This window comes from Chelonoidis abingdonii, chromosome 6 (genome assembly GCF_003597395.2).
Source record: "Chelonoidis abingdonii isolate Lonesome George chromosome 6, CheloAbing_2.0, whole genome shotgun sequence".
In the NCBI taxonomy this organism is placed as follows: domain Eukaryota; kingdom Metazoa; phylum Chordata; order Testudines; family Testudinidae; genus Chelonoidis; species Chelonoidis abingdonii.
In genome coordinates, this window is record NC_133774.1 from 81,770,601 (window position 1) to 81,792,276 (window position 21,676).

At 41.8% G+C, this 21,676-nt stretch overlaps 1 protein-coding gene across 1 annotated transcript in view; it reads left to right on the forward strand.

Moving 5' to 3' along the window:
• LMNB1 (lamin B1) overlaps positions 1 to 21,676 on the forward strand; it is a 44,786-nt gene that overhangs the window by 11,740 nt on the left and 11,370 nt on the right. The window contains exons 2-7 of the mRNA XM_032798557.2: positions 2,270 to 2,426; positions 4,243 to 4,368; positions 5,312 to 5,482; positions 13,063 to 13,188; positions 20,293 to 20,513; positions 21,118 to 21,343. Coding sequence (XP_032654448.1) covers positions 2,270 to 2,426; positions 4,243 to 4,368; positions 5,312 to 5,482; positions 13,063 to 13,188; positions 20,293 to 20,513; positions 21,118 to 21,343 — 1,027 coding nt within the window. The remainder of the gene's footprint in view (positions 1 to 2,269; positions 2,427 to 4,242; positions 4,369 to 5,311; positions 5,483 to 13,062; positions 13,189 to 20,292; positions 20,514 to 21,117; positions 21,344 to 21,676) is intronic.

Consider the following 21,676-nt stretch of genomic DNA (forward strand, 5'->3'; position numbering starts at 1 on the left):
TAAAGAATGGTGTCCCTAGCCTCTGTTCATCAGAGGATGGAGATGGATGGCAGGAGAGAGATCACTTGATCATTGCCTGCTAGCTTCACTCCCTCTGGGGCACCTGGCATTGGCCACTGTCGGTAGACAGATACTGGGCTAGATGGACCTTTGGTCTGACCCGGTATGGCCGTTCTTATGTTTTATTGGACCAACTTCTTTTGGTGAGTGAGACAAGCTTTTGAGTTATCTCACCTGTTTTGTCTCTAATATCTTGAGACTACATGACTACAGAAACATTGCATTTCCTCTCTGTTGTCCACCTTTCAGTCTCTTTGATGTCATTTTATGAGTTCTGTGTTCACTGTTTAGAAATTCAGGTCTTGTCCACTCTGAAAGACTAATGTAAAACAAAACTAAATCAGAAGCCTCCCCAACTATTTTTTCTGATAGTACCACTCAGTTTTTATTATAGCAGTTTAAACCTGCCTTCTGTGTGAAGCTATTCTAGCCAGTGGTTTGTTACTTACTTCCCTCTTCTCTTGGGCACCCATGGGACAAAAGTGATGTGCTACTAAACTGTTTTTTAAAAAGCTTCTGTTGAATGCAGCAGACAAATTTAAAGGGAGTCAATTTAAATCGCACTTGTCTGAAACACTTAAGTACTTCACCTAATCTGCAGCAATACTTGTAACTGAAAGATTAAACATAAATTGAAAGAATCTTTTTACTGTGTTTGTATGACAGAAGATGGTATGATTTCTTTTTCTTTAGTCATTCCCCTGAAGCAGAATTGGAATATTGTTTACATGCTAGTTTTGTCCAATAGATGCTATCTTCATTACTGTTCCAGAAAGCATGACTGACTGTGTATATCCTAAGAAAATGGGGAGACCCATAGTTCTTCACCAGTGCAGTTCATTTGTGGTAGTAACAGTAAGATCGTACTGTATACGGGAGCTGGATATCTTTATGCCCATTTTGCCTGCTCAGATGTGTTTAGGCAGCATATTGGCAAAGCTAGTTCTGTCTAGGCTACCACCTCTGTTGGTGGATACTTTGGATGTGGATAGTTATTAAAATAAATCTCATCAGCAATTCAGTCTCTTAATTTGGACAGGTCTTATTTGTTAAAGTCAGTACAGTGGGACAGGGAACTACCCCGAATTCTGCAATTGCAAAAATGGAGAGGCTAGTGTGTTTGGGAAAGAGCCACTGGACCAGTTATTTCTCTAAAGCTGCTCCAGGTAAGGAGCTGACTTGGGCTTCTTTGGAGCAGGGAAGTTGCTTCTGAGCACATTTGAGGTAATGGTCCTGGGCTAGCCTGTCTTGTCATTATTTCCGACAAGGGAAACTGGCAGAGTTAATTCTCTTCCCTCCCTCCAGAAAGGTGCTCTCTCTCAGGCGTCTTACGGATGAGAGATTTTTTTTTTTTAATTTTGAAATTGAAAACTTTTAAAGCCTAAACTTGTGACACTTGTAATTTACATTAAATACAAAAACAATTAAGCGGGGTATATTTGCTGCAGCATTTTAAGGAAATTGAAACTGATGACCTGATGGAAGCCATGAGCTGAACTTCTGGAACCAGGTTTAGTTAGTGCTAAACAAGATTTTGACACTGGTAGCCTTTTTTGTAGGTACAGAAAATATTTTCTTCACTTCATTTTAATTGACTGGTTCAGTTCAAAGACTAGTTAATTCGAAGTTAAGCAACTAATTGGGAGTTGAAAAGGCAGAAAAGCTTGAAAGAGGAAAACAATCTAAATAAAACTAGGTGAGAGGATGAGATCTACTAGTTTCTAGTTCTCATGTTCTTCCAGATTTTAGTCAGCTCAATTTACTAATTAAAGAAATTACTTCATTTCTTTACACCAGTTTTATATGCAAAACGTGTTTTGGTAATATCAAACTTTTTTTTCTTCTGTATCCAGTATGTTTAAGGTATTTTCAGTTAGTAAAAAAACCTAAAATTCTGCTTTTTTGTTTTAAATTGAATTTCTATTTCCATCCAAATAGAGCTCATCACAAATGACAAAGAAAAAATGACTTACCATTTTCTAACCTATTAATGTAAAAATTAAGACTCTGAATAAACTTAAATTAAGGTATGTAATTGATTAAAAGTGCATTCTCCTAATTAGCTCAAAATACCACATTTAGTATAAAAAATTTATTTAGTTGCAACTCAACATATTTTAATGGCTACTAAGACAGCCTTTTATTTAATTTTTTAATTTGTCGGATGTTTCTAGACATTTGTCTCACCAACTTCTCTGGTTTGTTCCAGCTATGCAAAAAAAGAATCTGATCATAATGCAGCCCAAATCAAGCTTCGGGAGTTTGAAGCAGCCCTAAATTCCAAAGAAGCTGCCCTGGCTACAGCACTTGGTGATAAGAAAAGTCTGGAAGGGGAACTTGAGGATTTGAGAGATCAGATTGCACAGGTGAGATGAAGTGATTCACAATCCAGTCTGTTCTAACAGATTGGCTCTTTAGCCAGCAAACCACTCCTTGTAAAAGAGCTAAATTTTACCCTTACCAAAATTGAAACACTCAGTGCTGCAAACAAAAGTTGTAAATCAGTTATTCCTCTCCAACTGAATGAAAGCAAAGTTCTAGTGTTCTTATTTTTAAACTGAAAACACTATTTCTGGCACATTTGCTAAGCTGACCATGTTCTTCCCAGTCTTTCCCTCCATGAGGGGACAGTAGATTCTGGTCTGAGAGAGTTTTTTATAAAGGGTCATTTTCCTTGAAGGAAATGAGTTTCCTGTTTTATCCCCCCCCATAGTTTGGGGTGGGGGAGGGAATGGTTGAGTTTGACACCCCCTTGTGCATCCTCCCCTCCCCCCATGGCCATCAGTTGATTGCTCCACCTGGTCCCAATATCCCAAGAAAGCCCTAGCATCTCCTGACTCAGTCCTCCTCTCTTCTATATTTTGGGCTGCTAATGAAATTCTACTCTTCGGAATTAAATTCAGCATTTGAGAGGGATTTCTTCAGCATCAGAGGTGTCTTCTATACCTTTCCTTCTGTCCTCCTATCCTGACACCTCAACACCACCAAATCTGTTCAATTTTTGGATGATTGTGGTGGTCTAATCCTTTTAGTAAACTGTGCCAATATTTATACACTTTCACTTACTGCTGGAAATTTTCCACAAATGCATGTAATAATGCTTGTCCTTTTCTGAAGTCACGGCAAAGCAGTTGTTGGTATAGCATGAAGGTCTAATAACAATAGTACATCACACTGATAGATGATCCACATCCGTTAAATGACCAGAAGAGATGCCAATATCACAGAATATCTTCGGACTTTTCTTGTCCTCCTTGTCCAGTTAAATCACATCTTATCTACTTCCTTCTCCCTGCCTCCTTCAAAAGAACCCCAAACAAACCATAAGCAAAAACAACACTTCACAGGGTCGAAATCTAGACAACCAGCAGTAGTGCCAAACAAACTTCTTTCCAGGTGCACCTGAGATGCATCTGTGCTCCCTTAAGATTACTCTCAAGAGGTGTAAATCAAGACTCCCTGCATGATGTGTATGCGACGTTCTCTACAAATATTTAAGAACCACAGTTCACTTGCATCTTTTTTTTTTCTTTTCCCACTCTCCCATTTACCACAAATTATTCTTATTCTCAGGCCCCAAATCTACTTTCCCATGATAAATATTGATTGACAAAATTCTGGAGGTGAGTAGACTCTTGCAAGCTTACTTTAGAACACAATAAGTTTATTCAGACCACAAACAGTTTTACTGTGTTGACATCTAATTGCTCAAACTCTTAATTGACCTACCTTAGTTGTTTGCCCACTGTCTAACAAAGGGGGAAGAAAAGCTGTGCACTAGTTTGCAGACCTTACAAACAAACTATAGACTCTGCAACAGCAGTTAATAGACGTTTTCCTAGAGCTGTAGTGATATTGGTTGCTGAAGCTACCCCAATTAGTCTTTACCAAATAGTTGAGAGACTGCAGTCAAGATTTTCTAACTTCTGAGTGAATTAAAGGAAATTAATTGCTATATTTGAAAATGATAGTCCTTATTAAGGTGAAGTACCCGGACTGTATCTGTAATGTACTACAAGAATTGTTTCAGATGATGGGTAAAACAGACTTCCTTGATGTAAATGGTAAATTTAATACGATTTTTATTTCAATGCATAGTTCATTCTCAACTGCTGCTTAAAAATGTCAGTAAGTGGTGTGTGAGAGATCTACTTAAGCCTAACTGTACTGATATTTTTTTAGTTGGAAGTCTCCTTTGCTGCTGCCAAGAAACAGCTGGTAGATGAAACTTTAATGAAGGTGGATCTCGAAAATCGTTGTCAGAGTCTGACTGAAGACTTGGAGTTCCGTAAAAATATGTATGAAGAGGTAATTCTCTTTAATACTAAGTTTTAGTTCTAGAGAAAGCAAATTTTAAGCATTCTGAACTAATTCAGCTTGCTTATTGCGAATCCTGGTATGTTTTTATTTGTATATTATGGAACCATAAGAACTTAACCTGGAATGTGACATGACTGAAATAGCTGTTTTTAATATGTGAAATAGCTTAATTATTTTTACACTGTACTATTTTAAATAGTATAATCTGAAACTTGTTAAAGTATTCTCCTTAAAGTAAGGACTTTTCAATTCCCAGTTATGTATGAGTGTTCAGGAGGAGCATGAGAGCAAGAAAAAATATGCTTGAGCACAGCATCCCTTTCTCTGTGTATGCGTCTATTTCCTTTCCAGTTTTGTTTTCAGCTTTGCTGCTATTACTAGTGAACACCCTTTTGCAGAGTTTAAGGAAGTGTGTGCAAGTGTGCTGCCTCTCCTCCCAAGCAGTGATTAGTGAAAATTTATCAAGTGATGTCAAATGCACAAAATAAATAGTGAGAGACGCATATATTTTCCCCTCTAAACTTTAAATCCCAAAGTTTACTTGTAACAAAAGTATACAGTCCTCAGAAATGTGATATTTCAAGGTGAAGGTGCTCCTCTAACACTCTTGTGACTAGTTATTCTCATAGGATGTAAAATTGAGTTTACGGTGTCAGATATGGAATCTCTGTGAAATTTTTAGGTGTTTACCATAGTATAATTTATAACAATGTGCAGTGAATATGCTACTGGAAATATTCTTGTGAAATATCCCAACATTTATTCAGAACACTAGCTGAAAATGACATTATTTGACATTCTAATTATAGCAGCTTAAAATTGGACTCTCTTGTCTGTTGGTCTAAAGCTCATCTTGGCTGAAATCCACCAGAATATTGTTAATGTTATTCCTACGTTTTATTGAAAATTTTGTTATTTCTGTTTTTCTTAGGAAATCAACGAGACAAGAAGGAAACATGAAACTCGCCTGGTTGAGGTGGATTCTGGGCGCCAAATTGAGTATGAACACAAACTGGCTCAAGCACTTCATGAAATGAGAGAGCAGCATGATGCACAAGTGAAACTGTATAAAGAAGAGTTGGAACAGACTTATCATGCCAAAGTGAGAGCGTCTCTCTTTATACTGCTGCTTGACAGATTTTTCTCTTGAGGGGGATTATAGTCATTCCAAATAACTATAAAACTATTTAAACTTCAAGGTGTATCGAGAACCTTGGGCTAGATTTAAAGTTTCATGTTTCTGGGTGTGAATTTAAATTTCTAGACACACATAAAATCTGATTTCCACTGGAAATAATTGTCAGAAAGTACCAGAATGTAGTGTCTTGGACTGCACTTTTGATGTCATATTCCCCATTTTTTACACTAGTACTGTGGATTCCAAAAATGTTTTGCATGTGGATTTATATGAATATTGGTGGGCAAGATTTCGCATATTTTTTTTATAAAACTAGCTCTAATAGGTCTTGCTGAAAGGTTAACATCCCTTGTGACAACACACAAAACATGGTTAAGCAGCAACTCTACCACACTCACCCTTTCCTCTAGAGGAGGGACAGAGTGGAACTTACTTGTACAGAAATATATCACTTTATGTAGTTCAAGTCTTACTCATGTACATTCCATTGTAGGTGTGCGCACACCTACATGCACAGTCATCAGATTTTTGCCTTAGCGGTATCTGTAGGTCAGCTGTGCTGCCCTCTTGAGTTCCATGCTCATGTGCTGGTATATTAAGTGCCACTGACTCTACGTCCTCTCAGTTCCTTCATGATGATTGGTCAGAGCGTCTCATCTTGCATTGCAAGAGAGTTAGCAGTTCTTTACAAGTTCTATCTTCTTTTTATATAGTTTGTGGGTACTTTGTTAGCCATTAAGTTAAATATTAGGTTAGTTTAGTAGTTAGTCCTGGCTGGGACTTTGTCCCAGAGCAGGGCATGCTCTCTTCCCCCGGCTTCAAACCATGCTAGTGATGCAACAGGACAGTGCCTATTGGTGACCCCCATGACAGTTGTTTGAAGTGCTTTGGGGAGTCCCTTAGAAAGGACAAGTGCAAGATCTGTTAGAACTTTTGCCCTAGTACCCAAAAAGAGCGGGATATCTGCCTGAGGGCCCTCCTCATAAAGGTTGTGCTTCGTCCTGTGTTGGTGCCCTCCCGCTCGGATGCCACACTGAGCACCTCAGCACAGATGCAGAGTGCACCACTGACACCTGGCTCCACCCGGCACCATTCCCCCTTGCCAGTGCCTAAGAAACAACAAAAAAAGAGCAGCATCCCAGCACTAAAGCGGAAAAGGGGCTTTGGGCAAAAGACCTACGTCAGGCCAGGTGCTTGCCCCGGGGCTTCATGGGGATATTGCTTAACTCTAACCCCCCTCCAGTCCAGCCAGGGCTACGACTCTCAGGAGTTACAAGGGGACTCCAGGTTCTCTTAGGGCCTTTGTTGCTGAAGCAGCCCTGGGGGCTAAAAAACAAGCAGGATGGCCAGCACCATAGATGCTGCACCAGACTTGGCTAAGGCACTATAACACCTAAGGGCAAGCCAATGGTGGGACCCACTCCATAGGGCAGTGAAATACCTTTTGGTCCCCAGATCACAGGCATAGATCCCCATCTCCGTGGTCTAGGACCCCAACACCGCACCCTTGGTCTCTGATCAGAAGGCCCCAGCTCCCTGAGGCTGTGCTCTGCCTTGTCAAGGCATGGGATACTGGAGTCGAGGCACCAGTCTCCTGGTACCTGCAAACTTCCTGCCAAGGATTGCCATGGTGTAGGTCACCTTCACCTAGAGTCTCCCAGATGTTGGTCCCCACCGGGGCAGGATCGCTCCCTATGACAGCACTGGTCTCCACCTCCCCAGTACTGCTTGTCGGGCGGGCACTGATCCTTGCCCTCATCTCACCAGTTGCTGACTAGGGTCAGTTGGCAGACTCAGGCCTCCATGGCTCCACCCTGGTCTCTGGAAGGGCAATGGCCACCATCGGACTGCCTTGCCAAGGAGGGTTGATTGCCACCAACCCATGAGATCAGTACGAGTCAATGAGTCTATGAGTACGGCATCTGCAGCGGCAGAAGGGACAGTGGCCAGCGTAATGGCCATACTGGAACCAGTGAGGCATGCCCGTAATGCTAGTCCTATATTCTCACCAGTCCTCCCTTGCTGCATTGGCTGAAGCACCTCCGGCACTGGGGTCGGAACACAGTACTGAATCAGGTGCTGGGGCAATGCATTGGGCTCCAACATCTAAGGAGCCAGCCCGGAAAGAGAAGGGGATCCTGCCTTTTCCTGGCAGTGCAATCATTGTCTCCAGATGAGCTGGTGGCGGGTCCCTCCCAAATGGGCAGTATCCCCAGTGACTTCAAGGAGCACAAAGCCCTGCTTAAAAGAGTGGCTACCAATGTGAACTTAAAAATTGAGTATGTGGAGGAGTCTGACGACCTCTTTAACGTTATATCCGCATCCACCGTGGTCCAGTTTGTGCTGCCTGTCCACCCAGGGGGCCTTAGGATTGCCAAATAGCTGTGGCAGACCCCCTCTTATGTTCCACCTACTTCTAAGAAGGCGGAAAAGAAGTAATACGTCCCTGCAAAAGGGTTAGAATATTAGTACACACAGCCTCCAGCAGGGTCACTGGTTGTGTCCGCTGTTAATGTAAGGGACAGGCAGGGCCAAGTCAGTGGCATGCCAAAAAAAAAAAAAAAAAGACCCAGAGAGACTGGATTTGTTTGGCAGAAAAGTTTATTTGATGGCCAGCCCACAGTTTCGGGTGTATAACCACCAGGCTCTGTTAGGCAGGTACAGTTTTAACCTGAGGGAGGGCCTCCTTGAAGTCCCACAGGACTGAGTCCAGGAGTTCGCTGCTTTAGCGGAAGAAGGCACAGCAACAGCTGACAAGGGCCCTCCAGATAGTCTGGGACACCCGGACTCGACAGCCGTAGTGGTTGCCTCTGCGATGGTCATGAGGCGCAGCTCCTGGTGCAGTCCTCTGGGTTATCCCAGGAGATGCAGGCCACCATTCAGGACCTCGTGTTTGAGGGGGCAGGCTCTTCTCCAAGCTTGCGCAGAGAAAGCTCTAGAGCCTTAAAGACTCCCATGCCACCCTCTGTTCCTTGGGCCTTAATGCCCCATAGCAGGCCGGGAAGCTATTCGATCCTCTGCCTTCTGAGTCTAGGTCTTGTGGGATTCCCCAGCTGAGTACCTACAGTAGAAAGGATAGAGACATGGGGTCTGAGCAGCGACACTTGTGGTCTTTCTGTTCATCTGCTCAGCCTGGCCTTTCCAGGAACCAAGGAGGCCAGAAAAAGGCATTTTGAGAATGTGCTCAAGGGTAGTGCCCCAGTAACTTCCCAGGATCCACCCTCCCACTCTTTCCTCAATTGCCTGTGCCCCTTCTAGTCAGCCTGGTCGTGGCTGATCTCAGACCGTTGGGTGCTCAATATATAATATCTAGGTTACACCCTGCAGTTCGTGTCCAACTCTGCCTCCCACCCCTCTTCAGGGACCCATCTCACAAGCAACTTCTTGTCCAAGAGGTCGAGAACCTCCTGCATCTGGGGGTGGTGGAGGAGTGCCTCGGGACATGAAAGGAAAAGAGTTCTCTCACTACTTTCTAAACCCAAAAGCAAACATGGGCCTCAAACGCATTTTGGACCTGCGTCACCTTTAACAAGTCTGTCAAGAAGTTGAAGTTTCTCATGGTCTCCCTAGCCTCCATCATCCCCTCCCTGGATCCGGGAGACTGGTATGCTACCCTTGACTTCAATGACGTGTATTTCCATTTTACAAGGGCCCAGGTGCTTCCTCCGTTTTGTGCTGGTCCAGCGCCAGTTCCAATTCATGGCATTGCCCTTCGGTGTCTCGTCTGCCCCAAGAGTATTCAGAAAGTGCATAGCACCAGTGGCCACTTATCTGAGGTGCTGTATCTACCCGTACCTTGACAACTGGCTAATAAAGGGCTGGTCCTGGGATTAGGTTCAGCATCTCGATCTGATTTGCTCCACCTGTCGTGACCTGAGGCTGTTAATAAACGAGGAAAAGTCTATCTTAATTCCAGTGCAATGCATATAGTTTATTGGAGCGGTCCTCGACTCAGGCCAGAGCCTGCCTTCCTTCCCTAAGGCTTGGTTCCAAGCCATGGCGGACCTCATCTTGTGCATGCAAGTCCACTCTCTCACCACTGCTCACTCGTGCCTGCGATTGTTGGGCCAGATGACGGCCTGCATGTACGTGATTCGGCACATGTGGCTCCACCTCAGGCCCCTGCAGGCATGGCTGGCGTCTGCGTACTCAACAGACACAATGTGGACTGTGTGGTCAGGGTCCTGGACCATGTACTGTTGTCACTCACCTGTGGCAGAATCCTGAATCCTTGGAGAGAGTTCCCATCGCAGCTCCATCCCCATCAGTGACCCTGATCTCAGATACTTCAAACCAGGGGTGGGGAGTCCACCTGGGCGATCTCAGCACACAAAATTGTTGGTCAAGTCACGATTGCTCCCTACACATCAACATCAGGGAGCTCAGTGGTTTTCTGTCAAGCCTTCCTACCTCACAAGCCTTCCTACCTTAAGAGTAGGTTAGGTAAATGTCTAAACCATCTCTGACAGACAGTATCTGGTCCTGCCATGAGGGCAGGGGACTGGACTCAATGACCTCTCAAGGTCCCTTCCAGTCCTAGAGTCTATGAATCTATAAGAAGCAGGGTGGTCCAGATCCTGACGGACGATGCAGCAGTTATGTTCTATATCAACAAGCAAGGTGGAGCCAGATTGTCTGCCTTTTGCCAAGAAGCAGTCAGGCTCTGGGGCTTGGGTACAGCACAACATCCATCTCATAGTGGCACACCTCCCAGGGCCAGGAACGCTTTGGCAGATTGCCTCAGTAAGGCAATAGTAAGATTGCTTCTAGTCTTGCCATGAGTGGTCGCTTCATTCAGAAGTGGTCAGCATCATCTTCCAGAAGTGGAGGCCTCCCCAGATGGACCTGTTCATGTATAGGCAGAACAGGAATTGCCACGTTTCCTGCTCAATTTGCAGATCGATAGAGGCTCCCTTTCAGACCCTTTTCAGCCCCCGTAGATGGCGGCTTTGTTGTATGCCTTCCCCCCTCCCCCCCAGTGTCATTAATTCACAGGGTCCTCATGAAGATCAAGCAGGATAGGGCAAAGGTGATTCTCATTCTGCCGGCTTTGCTGCGCCAGCACTGGTTGAACACGCTTCTAGTCCTCTTGGTGGCTGTTCCATTACAGCTACTGCTCAGGTCGGACCTGCTGTCCCAAAACCATAGCAGTCTTCTGCATCCAAATTTGGTGGCACTGCACCTGATTAAATGGTTAAATGCAGAAGAGCAGGAGTGGTCGGCTGGTGTCGAACAGGTCCCGGTGAGCAGCAGAAAGCCCTCCACCAGAGTGACCTACCTGGCCAAATGGAAGCGATTCACTTGTTGGACCTCAGATAAAGGCATTCAACCCAAGCGGGCTTCGCTGCAGTTAATCCTGGGCTACCTTCTGCATCTCAAGCTCCAAGGCCTGTCCATTTCATCTATCAAGGTCCACTTGGCTGCTTTCTCAGACTTAAATCCACCACTCAAGGCTAGGTCTCTTTTTCGCCCAGGACGTGGCTGCTAGGTTCCTCAAGGGCCTTGACCGTCTCTACTCACATAACAGGGATCTCGTTTCTCTGTGGGACCTGAATCTTCTGCTGTCACTTCTCTCAGGACCCCCGCACCCCCTTCGAGTCTCTGGTTTTCTGCTCTCCTCATTTCCTGGAAGGTCACGGTTCTTGGTTGCAATAACCTCAGAGACCCAGCGGGCAGATATTAGGGCACTTACGTTGGAACTGCCCTATATGGTCTCTTACAAAGTGCAGCTGCAATCACATCCTGCTTTCCTGCCCAAGGCGGTCTCTGTTTCATACGGGCCAGGACATTTACTTGCCTGTCTATTTTCCAAAAGCTGCATAAGTCGGAGGAGGAGCATAGATTGCATTTCCTAGACGGCAGGAGGGCGCTAGCCCTCTACATTGAGAGGACCAGCCATTCCGCAAGTCAATGCAATTGTTCGCCATGTTGGCCTACAGAATGAAAGGCAATTTTACCTTTGTCAGTTATAACCATCCACTCAACCAGGGCGCAAGCCTCTTTGACAGCTTTTCTAGCCCAAATACCTACCCAGGACATCTGTAGGGCAGCCACCTGCTTGTCTGTCCACACGTTCATGTCCCATTATCCACTTATCCAGCAGGCCTGGGCTGATGCAGCACTGCTCTACTAAAGCCAGCAAACTGCTAGACTGTGAACTCTGAGCAAGCCCTCAAAGAAGAAAAAATGGTTATCTAAGATTTTATAAGTGTTTAAGATGTGTTGCTTGTGTCCATTCCATTACCTGCCCTCCTATCCCTCTGTTGGAGTTGCCGGCAAGAAGGAACTGAGAGGGCAGGGCTTAGGGCCTGCGGTGCCTAATATACCAGCGCATGAGCGTCGCACTCAAGGTGGCAGCACAGCCAACCCTACAGTTGCCGATAAGGCGCAAATCTCCAACTGTGCACGTGGGGGCGCGCACACACCTAGAATGGAATGGACACGAGCAGTGCATCTCAAAGAACAAGAGTTACGAAAAGGTAGGTAGTTTTTGTTGTTTTTTTGTTCCTTCCTCTGCCTTGATGATTCAGCATTTCTGTAAACAGACTTTTCTCAGTTTAAACTCCTTTCAGCTTGCTTTTCCATGTTCATGTGCATGGATTTCATAGTAGATAAAACTCATAATAAAGAATAAGTTGCATAGTGTAGCTATAGTAAATTGCTACTGATAGTTATGCTCAGATTAATCTTCCTTGAAAAACTTCAATTGAATTTTGGAATGGTTTCCTCCTTTAAAGTCTAGCCCAAAATTTAGGGACTAGATTTTTTTTTTACTAGCCTAAAACGGCTTAATGAATGGTTTTTTCCTCAAACTCCTATGTATGTGCTGTTCTATTTTTAGTCAGTACCTTTGACCATATTTGATGTGACAATTTTTTTTAAGTTGAATTTGTGATGCCGCCTAAACTATCTGCAGCACTGTTGTTTCACCTCTTTTGAAAAAAATAATTTCTACAGTTGCTAATATATTTTTTTTAAATAGCAAATTACTTAAGGAAGGTAGTGGTTGTAAAGAGAAGGAATGTGATGGCTCAAGGGACTAGTAATGTGGTATGAAATCTTCTGATTTGGGGCACCCCAATATGCTGATTGAAAAAGTAACACTAGATAGCTTGTGTGAAATCTGTTGGTGATCCTGGTCAAATGCTTGCACAGGCAGCACCACAATAGGAGCCCTTGTTTGGCAGTCTTAGGTCCAAAAAATGAAGGCCTTGAAAACTGAATTTGCCTCTGGATGAACACTCTTTTACAGTTCCAGTTTGGGACATGTTGATGGGGTGAGTGGGGAAAGCTTGAACTACTGTTTGTTTCAAGCACTCCACCAGATTTTGACTCCCAGGAAAGTGAATCCAGCGTTGTAGTTGAGCACTACACTTGCTCAATTATGATTACAAAAAAGGCAGCATGTTGCTTTTCCTGTATTACAGACAAGAACTTTGTGGTTTATTAGTAATACTAAATGAAATTTCTTTAGGTGACCCATGCTTGCTTGCTTATTTAGTAGCAAGTCTTTTGAGACTGATGTGCAGTTTGTTTTGTTGTAGCTTGAGAACGCCAGACTCTCCTCTGAGATGAGTAGTTCTGCAGCGAACACAGTAAGAGAAGAACTGACAGAAAGTCGCATGCGGATTGAAAGCCTCTCCTCCCAGCTTTCAAGCCTACAAAAAGAGGTAACAAATCACTTGGGATTTAGACTTAATCCCTGTAATAGAATTTGATTAAAAGTTTATGCCTTTTTCTCTATTTTTAATTGCATGTTACATGGATTTTATTACTCCTTCTGCTTTCATCTTACTGACCCTTTCTAAATTCCGTAACTTCTGAAAATAAAGTTGATCTGTTCCACAGTATGTATTTGAGAAACATTATCCAAATTTGAACTCCTGCCTGAAAATGCTTCACTGTTACAAGTAATACCAAAGATTATTATAACTGAAAGATTGGAACAAAATCCTTTTTTTCCCCATTTGTTTACGTCATATATTTAACAGCCGTTTAAGGTCTTTTGCACTGTTTCCCTTGCATATTCAGTCTTTATCAAATGGGAAAAGAAATCTTTTTAGAAAAGGGTATTTTTTTCAAATACACCCTTCAATCTTTTTGTAAGTAGTTAAGTTTTTACATTGAAATCTTTAAGACACCTCTTTCCCTTTTCTCATTCTCCAATGAATTGTATATTAAAAATATACTGAAATAGTTTTGTTCTGATCTCTTTCCATTTCTCTTGTTCCCCTGGTAGCTAGCTAACTTCAGTTGATCTATTTATCCATCAAATCATTCTGTTAATGATTTGTGAAGTAGTTTCTGTTCTGCTCAGTCTGCAGTTTGGATCATTACAAGTGAAAAACTGAACAGATTTTAACAAATGTAGGTTCTGTGGTATTGACTTAGAAATTGCCGGGGCCCTGGTGTAGGTAGTGTTCCGCTTCAGGAATTATCATGTTTTATTTTCATCTCATGTCTCTACCCCATTGTACTGTTTGTTCTCTGTGCTATATGGGTTCTTCTGCACCGTAGTATTTGAGCAGGTGGGCATTAAGCAATGTGATATTTGTCACATTTGTTCTCTCATTCTCTTCCAATTGCACGTAGAGTATGTTCTATAAACTTTATTTTAAATCCACACACATTGCGATATGCTTGTTAGAAAAAGCAAGGTCAAATAAATGCATCTTGCACTTGGAGCAGAAGATGGTTCTGATGTTTCTTAGTTCCTGTCAGAATTCTTTTCATCGTCTTCGGTTGGCCTCTGAGAAAGTTCAGTCTCCTGATAGATGAGCTTTAGCTTTATGTTGTGCAGTTCTATTGTGCCAGAGAAACAAAGTTGTTTGATCCAGGTTTTCATTCCAGTACTTTAATGGAACTTTTAGATACCTTGGGCCATGCCTTTAAATGTTTTGAAGATAAGGACTGAGACATCAAACTTGATTTAATAGTCAGGAGAGGTGCATATATTATGGTGCATTATTGTGAGAAACTAGAAAATAACATTTGAGATGAGGTTCTTAAGAAAGCCCCAATGAAACCAAAAGAGCTTTTATAACTGTAGAGCCTAGGATCCTTGGTCATGAACAAGGACCCCATTGTGCCAGGCCATCTACAAATACAGAACAAAAACATTTATTAAGTTTCTGTTTTCAAGGTAGGTGAAACAGTATTAAGCAAACAATAATATTAAGCAAATAGTTATTCTATATATAGAGGATTTCAGGTCTTGCCTGATAATTCTGTAGTATTTACACTACATAAATATTATGTCTTCAACTAAAAAGAATTTTGCCAAATCCCTAGAAAAATTCACCTGGCTCTCCTACCAGTATATACCTTGAAGTACCATTTAAAGCAAAAGCTTGAGTATATAGCAGGCCTTCAAATTGTCAACTTCTCTTGAACCAGCAGGGAAAGAGTTCATGATTTGAGTTCCCTCCATCAAGAACATCCTGTGCATATCTAGAATTCTAGAAGCTGTTGATAATCTTGTCTGTTGGGGTGAAATGTGAGAATATAAGCAGACCCTAAAATAACCAGAATTCATGACCTTAATGGTGCAGAATCTTGAATCAAACATACTGGATATCAGAGTAGCCTACTGAGAAGAGGGGTTTGTATATGCAGAGGGGTTGTATGTGACAAACACCACAGAGGAAACAACACATTCTGCATTAGCTGAAGGTTGGTCCTCCCAGGAGAGCCTCATCTACTTGGTTACACAATCTAGACTGAAACTGTCAGGGGGATTGATAACAAGCAGAGTTTGCTTCTGAAAGGAAAGTCTAACTTTGCCAAAGATGGAAGAAAGCATTTGTGGCTATTCATAAACTTTAAGGCCAGAAGGGTTCATGGTGATCATCTAGTCTGACCTCTTGCAGGGGGATTGCACAGAATCTGCAATCCCATTGACCATTTACCTCTGTGTCCTGAACTGCTTTCTCTTTCAAAATTTTGTTCCAAGACCTTGCATACAGTTGAAGTCAAATTTAACAGGCCCGTAGTTTCCCAGATCGCCCTTTTTTAGAAATAGGAACCATATTAGCAATACTCCCATCATAGGGTGTGACCTCTGAGTTTACAGATTCATTAAAAATCCTTGTTATTGGACTTGCAATTTAATGTGCCAGTTGCTTTAATATTCTTGGATGGAGGTTATCCAGGCCCCCTGATTTAGTCCAATGAAGTTGTTTGTTTCACTTCTACCTCGGATGTGGTAATTTCTCCTGCCGTATCCTTGTTCCCACTAGTCACCTTGCCACTTCTCATAAGATCTTCATTTGCCTTATTAAAAACGAGGCAAACTATTTGTTTAGGTGTTGATCCCTGGCTAGATTATCTTTAATCTCTGCCCCATCATCAGTGCTTAATGGTCACACTTCTGTTCTTGTTTTCTTATTTATATGGCTATATAATCTTGGTGGTGTGTGTTTTTGTTTTTTTCTTTTTTTTTTTTAAATGCCCTTTGCAGGGTCCAACTCTGCTTGGCTTTTGGCAGTTCTCATTTTATCCCTAGACTTTCTGACTTTCAAAAGTTTAGCTTTCGTTGCTTATCCATCCCACATTCTATTCCTTGTAGGCTTTCTGCTTTCTCTTAATCACCTGTTTGAGATGTTTGCTCATCCAGCGTGGTCTGCAACCCTTCCCTATGAATTTTTTCCCCTTGCTGGGGATTCAGGTTTAGGATGATTTCTTCAACTTTGACTTTGAATTACTTTGGTGCCCCACATTCACATTCTTGAGTTCTTCAGTTCAGTCCACTTCCCTAACTAATTCCCTAATTTTTTTTAATTTATCCCTTTTGAAATCAAGGACCCTCATTGCAGATCTATTTTTTGTTTATTCTTCCATTTAGTTTTAAACTGAATTAGCTCATGATCACTTAAACCAAGGGTGTCTCCTGCAACTGGCTCTATGAGGTCCTTACTACTCACCAATACCAAATCTAAAATGACATGATTTCTTGTTGATTCAGTGACTATTTGGTGAAGAAATCTCTAATCTGTCACATTCAGGAAAATTTGGGCCCTGCTATTAGTAGTGCTTGTCCTCCAATCTGTATCTGGAAAGTTAATCTCCCATAATCAAACAGTTCCCAGTAGTATTTATTTCATTAAAGAGGTCTCTATCCATGTCCAGTATCACTATTGTTGACTTAATGCTGAAGTAATTGAGAATCTGCCAAGACCTCCAAATTGTGTGCCTTGTTAAAGTATGGAAAGTAAGCAGTGTCCATATCTTACCAGTGCCTTTTACTTGGAAGAATTGTACAGCATTTCACAAACATCACATGGCTTCTTACTGTAATTGCTTGTGTAATCTATGCTCTATTCCATCTGCAAAACTCCTGTAGACTTCAGCTGGAGTTGGTGACAAAGTTTGAGTATAGAACTCACAAGAGACCCTTGTTACCCAGATGCATCACACTATAGGATAGGACAAGAAGTTAAAATACTTTCTGTAATAAACAATGGAAGTGGAGGGGAATGGGAATTTGCAACAGATAAATTCTGTTTTGGGGAAATTCAGTGTAACCATACAGCTGATGATCGTGCTTATTGTTGTATTAAAAATTCCATGGAACTCCTTCATATACAAAAGTGGTCAGTATTTGTGTCCTCAGGAAGGTAGCACCCATGGCAGCACGCTTCTTACAGTACCAGACTACTAGCAGTGGTTCTAGCTATATCACTCAGTGGAAACTCTACTTCATTTTAAAGAACCCTTTTGAGGGTTTTTGATTGAGATGTTTAGCGAATTATCTGTAATGAACATCCTAACAATGGTTGTTTGGGTAGGATAGACTTCTTTGTATTAATGTAGTTTAAAACTATGGCAGATGCATTAGAGTTCTGCTGAACCATCCAGATTTCCATCAAAAGGAATGCTCATGGAAGGTAGGTGAGCAAAAAGTGGACATCTTTAGGACATGGTGTATGCTTGGCCACACCTGTCACTTCATTCTAATTCTATCTTATGTTTCTTCTTTTTTTGTTAGAGAAGTCTGGGTCTCTTGGGGCCATGTGTATCTCAGCATTATTGGGAGATTCCTTTGTATTGGCATCCTTTTGGTGTGGCATTGGTCTTATATGACTCTTGGACAGTCTGGCAGGTGTGGAAGGGGGAGATATTGAGTATCCATCCTCTTGGAGGGGAATTGAGTGGGGGGTGTGTGTGTGTGTAGTGTGGGGTAGGGCACAGGGATTGTTTCCTTGGTGATTCACTGGATTTATTCCTGCAGAGTGAGAAAATGTGTAGTCTATAAAACTAATTTGCACTTGTCTTTTTGAGGCACTCAACGAGCTTTACAAGCACTAATGAATATAGCTTTACAAATTTTCATGTTAAGTTGATGGGATGACATTGAAGTACACAAGTTAATTTACCGGCAAAGGAAACTTATTCTAGGCTTTGCCACAAAACTTCTAACTCCTAGTCCTGTGTCTTAAGCACCATGCCATCTTTCCATGTTTAAAGATTTGGTTGTGTGTCTTCATATTGTGAGGCTGCTGATGTAACGGGGAAACCTACAGGCATGCTGTTGTAGCTGCCTGGAACTAATGAGCCACGAGGACTTCCTGAAATCAAACTTCAATACAGTATGAGCCTTTTCTCTCCCCTCTCCCGCCCACCCTGTAGTGACATTGCCTAACTTTGCATTGGTGGAATAATGCAATTAATTCCCAAAAAAAACCACAAGTATTTCAGCATTCTTTAAAGGGAGAAGCTGTTCTGAAAAGAAATTGTTTAAAAAAAAAAAAAGTTTTAAAAGCAGATCAGTTGAATATGTATAATTATATCTGCTGACTACACTCACTAAAACAAGTCTTTAATACTTTTTTCCCACCCTGTCTTCCTGCAGAGCCAAATGCAGATTTTGAGATAGTGACTACGCTTGTGTGTTGTGTTTTTTCAGTATCCCAATATTGCATTGGTATCAATGCAGTTCAGTCACTTCAAGAAGTGATGAGCCTACTCATGGACTGCCCAGTGGTGTGTTTTTGCCATATTGTATAATGCTACTCAGAGCAGATCTAGACCAGATAGTGGCATATTGCCAGCAGCTGGGCTACACTACTGTTCCCTTAACTGCTAGTATTAGTGCAGCTGAATCCATGCAATTACACCAGGAGATTGAACGCTTACTGTCAACGTGATTTCAGAGAGTAATCTAGGTTCTTTTCTGGCTTGTGCATCAACAGAATTGTTGAGTTTTTATCATTAGGGATGCGTGAGCCAGAAAAAATCCAGTTTCATGTCTGATTCTAGGGTGACTTGTTAGGGATGGCAGCTAGGTTTTTAATACCTGTAAATGGAGCAAACTTAATTTGGAAGATATTAAGGTACATAGGAGAAATTCCATGATACCACTTAGTCACTATTCAGAGTATAATTGTCCCTTTTTTGGATTATTTAAATAAACTGATGAGATGCTGGATAATAATGCTCCTACTGTCTATTATTGCCAGGCTGTTAGTGAAAGAATCTTTTTCTAGGAAACACTTCAGATTTCATCCCAGAAGGATACATTCTAAAGCCTGTTGGATATTTCATGTGGTAATAACCAGACTGCTTTTCTAGCTTATGGCTGTTTTGATAGCAATATTGTTGGAATTCTGGGAACATGTTGGAAAGTTTGATATGTGCATGAAGTTCTTAACATGTAATGCGAAAGAAAATTGTAGTAAGCATTCTTCCCATACCATTGGCCTTTGCTCACTCTCAAATGTAAATTCTGTAGAATAAGAAGCAATAGTTCTCCTTTTATGGCCAAAGTCTAATCTGTGTTGCCAGCTCCTAGGACCCCTGAACATTCAAGCTTGTGCTTGCAAATGATATTTGTGGTTTTTGAGGGATGGGGTTGAGGAGGAGCTGGGGGTGGGATGAAACATAAAGGTTAGATTAGCAACTCTTTGAAGAGTAGCCCCAGATATTACTACCTTGACACTTGTACAGAATATTAGGAATACAATACTGGCTCTAAATCTTATTTAAAATGGCTTCTGGAGTCCTAAGCATAACTTTAAAGTCCCAGTCTTTTTCACAGTGACTCTTCATCTTCTTGAACCTTCATTACTCAACTTGTAAGAATGAAATGAGCATTTGATGCTGGGTACATGTATGGTTCAGATGTCTTCCAGCTCGCAAAGTTAAACTGTAATCTCTGAATGATTTAAAATGCTGCAATTTAATTTCACTTCTTAGAAATCTGCTCTTGATTTTTTCATCATTTGCATGCCAAAGTATTGTATAGACAATTGCATGTGTACAGCAGTTGCAAATGTGTACTCTTCAAAAGTTTTTGTAGGACAGGAAATTGGAGAGGAGTGGGTTGGGGTTCAGTGAGGGTAAAACACTGTCTAACCCAGGGTTAGGCAACCTATGGCACACGTGCTGAAGGCTGCATGCAAGCTGATTTTTTTTTTTTTCAGTGTCACTCACACTGCCTGGGTCCTGGTCACCAGTCCGGGGGGCTCTGCATTTTAATTTAATTTTAAATTAAGCTTCTTAAACAGTTTAAAAACCTTTATTTATTTTACGTATAACAATAGTTTAGTTATATACTATAGACTTATAGAAAGAGACCTTCTAAAAATGTTAAAATGTATTACTGGCATGCGAAACCTTAAATTAGAGTGAGTACACGAAGACTCGGTACACCACTTTTGAAAGGTAGCCAACCCCTGGTCTAACCAAATGTTCAAAATCTAGGTTTCTTGACACACTCAAGAAGTACATCCTTTCCCTGGGTAGCTGCTAACGTTGTGTTTTCTGTTTTGTTCTAGTCTAGGGCATGGCTGGATAAGATGCAGGAGCTGGAGGACACACTGGCTAATGAAAGGGACAACTATCGTAGGATGCTGTCTGACAAAGAAAGAGAAATGGCTGAGATAAGAGATCAGATGCAGCAACAGCTGAATGACTATGAACAACTTCTGGATGTGAAATTGGCTCTGGATATGGAAATCAATGCATATAGGAAGTTGCTGGAGGGTGAAGAAGAGAGGTAAGAAATTATGTTCCATTGAATATTGTTGATGTCTTTTGAGATTTATTGAATGTCTATCCTTCAAGAGAAAGCTCTTTTGTTGGGAGACTTTGATTAAACACTTCAGGGTCTTTTACTACACATGTCCATATTTACCTTTCAAAAATAAGAGGCCCTATATAGCCCCATGTAAGGTGTGGGGCTTTTTATATTAATATTCTGAAAAGCTAATAGGTAGTGTTAATTTAAAGGCAAGATGTGGTAAGAAGAGATGAGCAAATCTGCAGGGCATTTCTGCAAAGCTTTACTTTTTTCAGCAATCTTTAACAGTACACCTATAAAGGGAGAGAATCCTTAGTATTAGCAGTGTTTTTAAAATATTGAAGTGAGGAACCTTTATTTAAAAAAAGGAGGGGGGTAAGATGTGAGTATTGCTTATTTTGTTAATCTGACTCAAGTGGAATAGTATGTAAACTCTTGGGGAGCCAGATATGACAAGAGTACTGTGGCGGTTGCAATGACAGCTTGTTTCGTCAACCCAGCCATAAGGGAATGAAAATGATGTGTTATGTAAGTGAGCATTGAAATACTTGGTGTGACATGTTTCCTTCCTCAAATCCAGGTTGAAGCTATCTCCCAGCCCATCTTCTCGGGTGACAGTCTCTCGGGCATCATCAAGTCGTAGTATGCGCACAACCAGAGGAAAGAGGAAGAGAATTGATGTGGAAGAATCTGAAGCCAGCAGTAGTGTCAGCATCTCCCATTCAGCTTCTGCTACTGGAAATATTTGTATTGAGGAGATTGACGTGGATGGGAAATTCATCCGCTTGAAGAACACTTCTGAGCAGGTTTGAAAACAAAATGATGTTCCATCACTTTGTAATTTACTGATTGCAGGAAGGCAGCCTCAGGCTGCCTTTGTCTTTCAGGCTCTGTATCGTGTGCCAGAACCCAAGAGTGCTGTAGAAAGCAAATGGCTCTAGGATTCAGTATTAATTTAATGATCCAGCATGACCTCTTACCCAGCATTCTGGCATCGGAGGTATTTTCTTCCTGATAACATGTACAGCTGAGGTTTCTAAACACTTCATCATTAAGATGATAGTTACATTTCTAGGCACTGAGCATACACGTAGTAAGAGGCAGTCCTTGCTGCAAAGACCTTGCTATCTAAAATGACA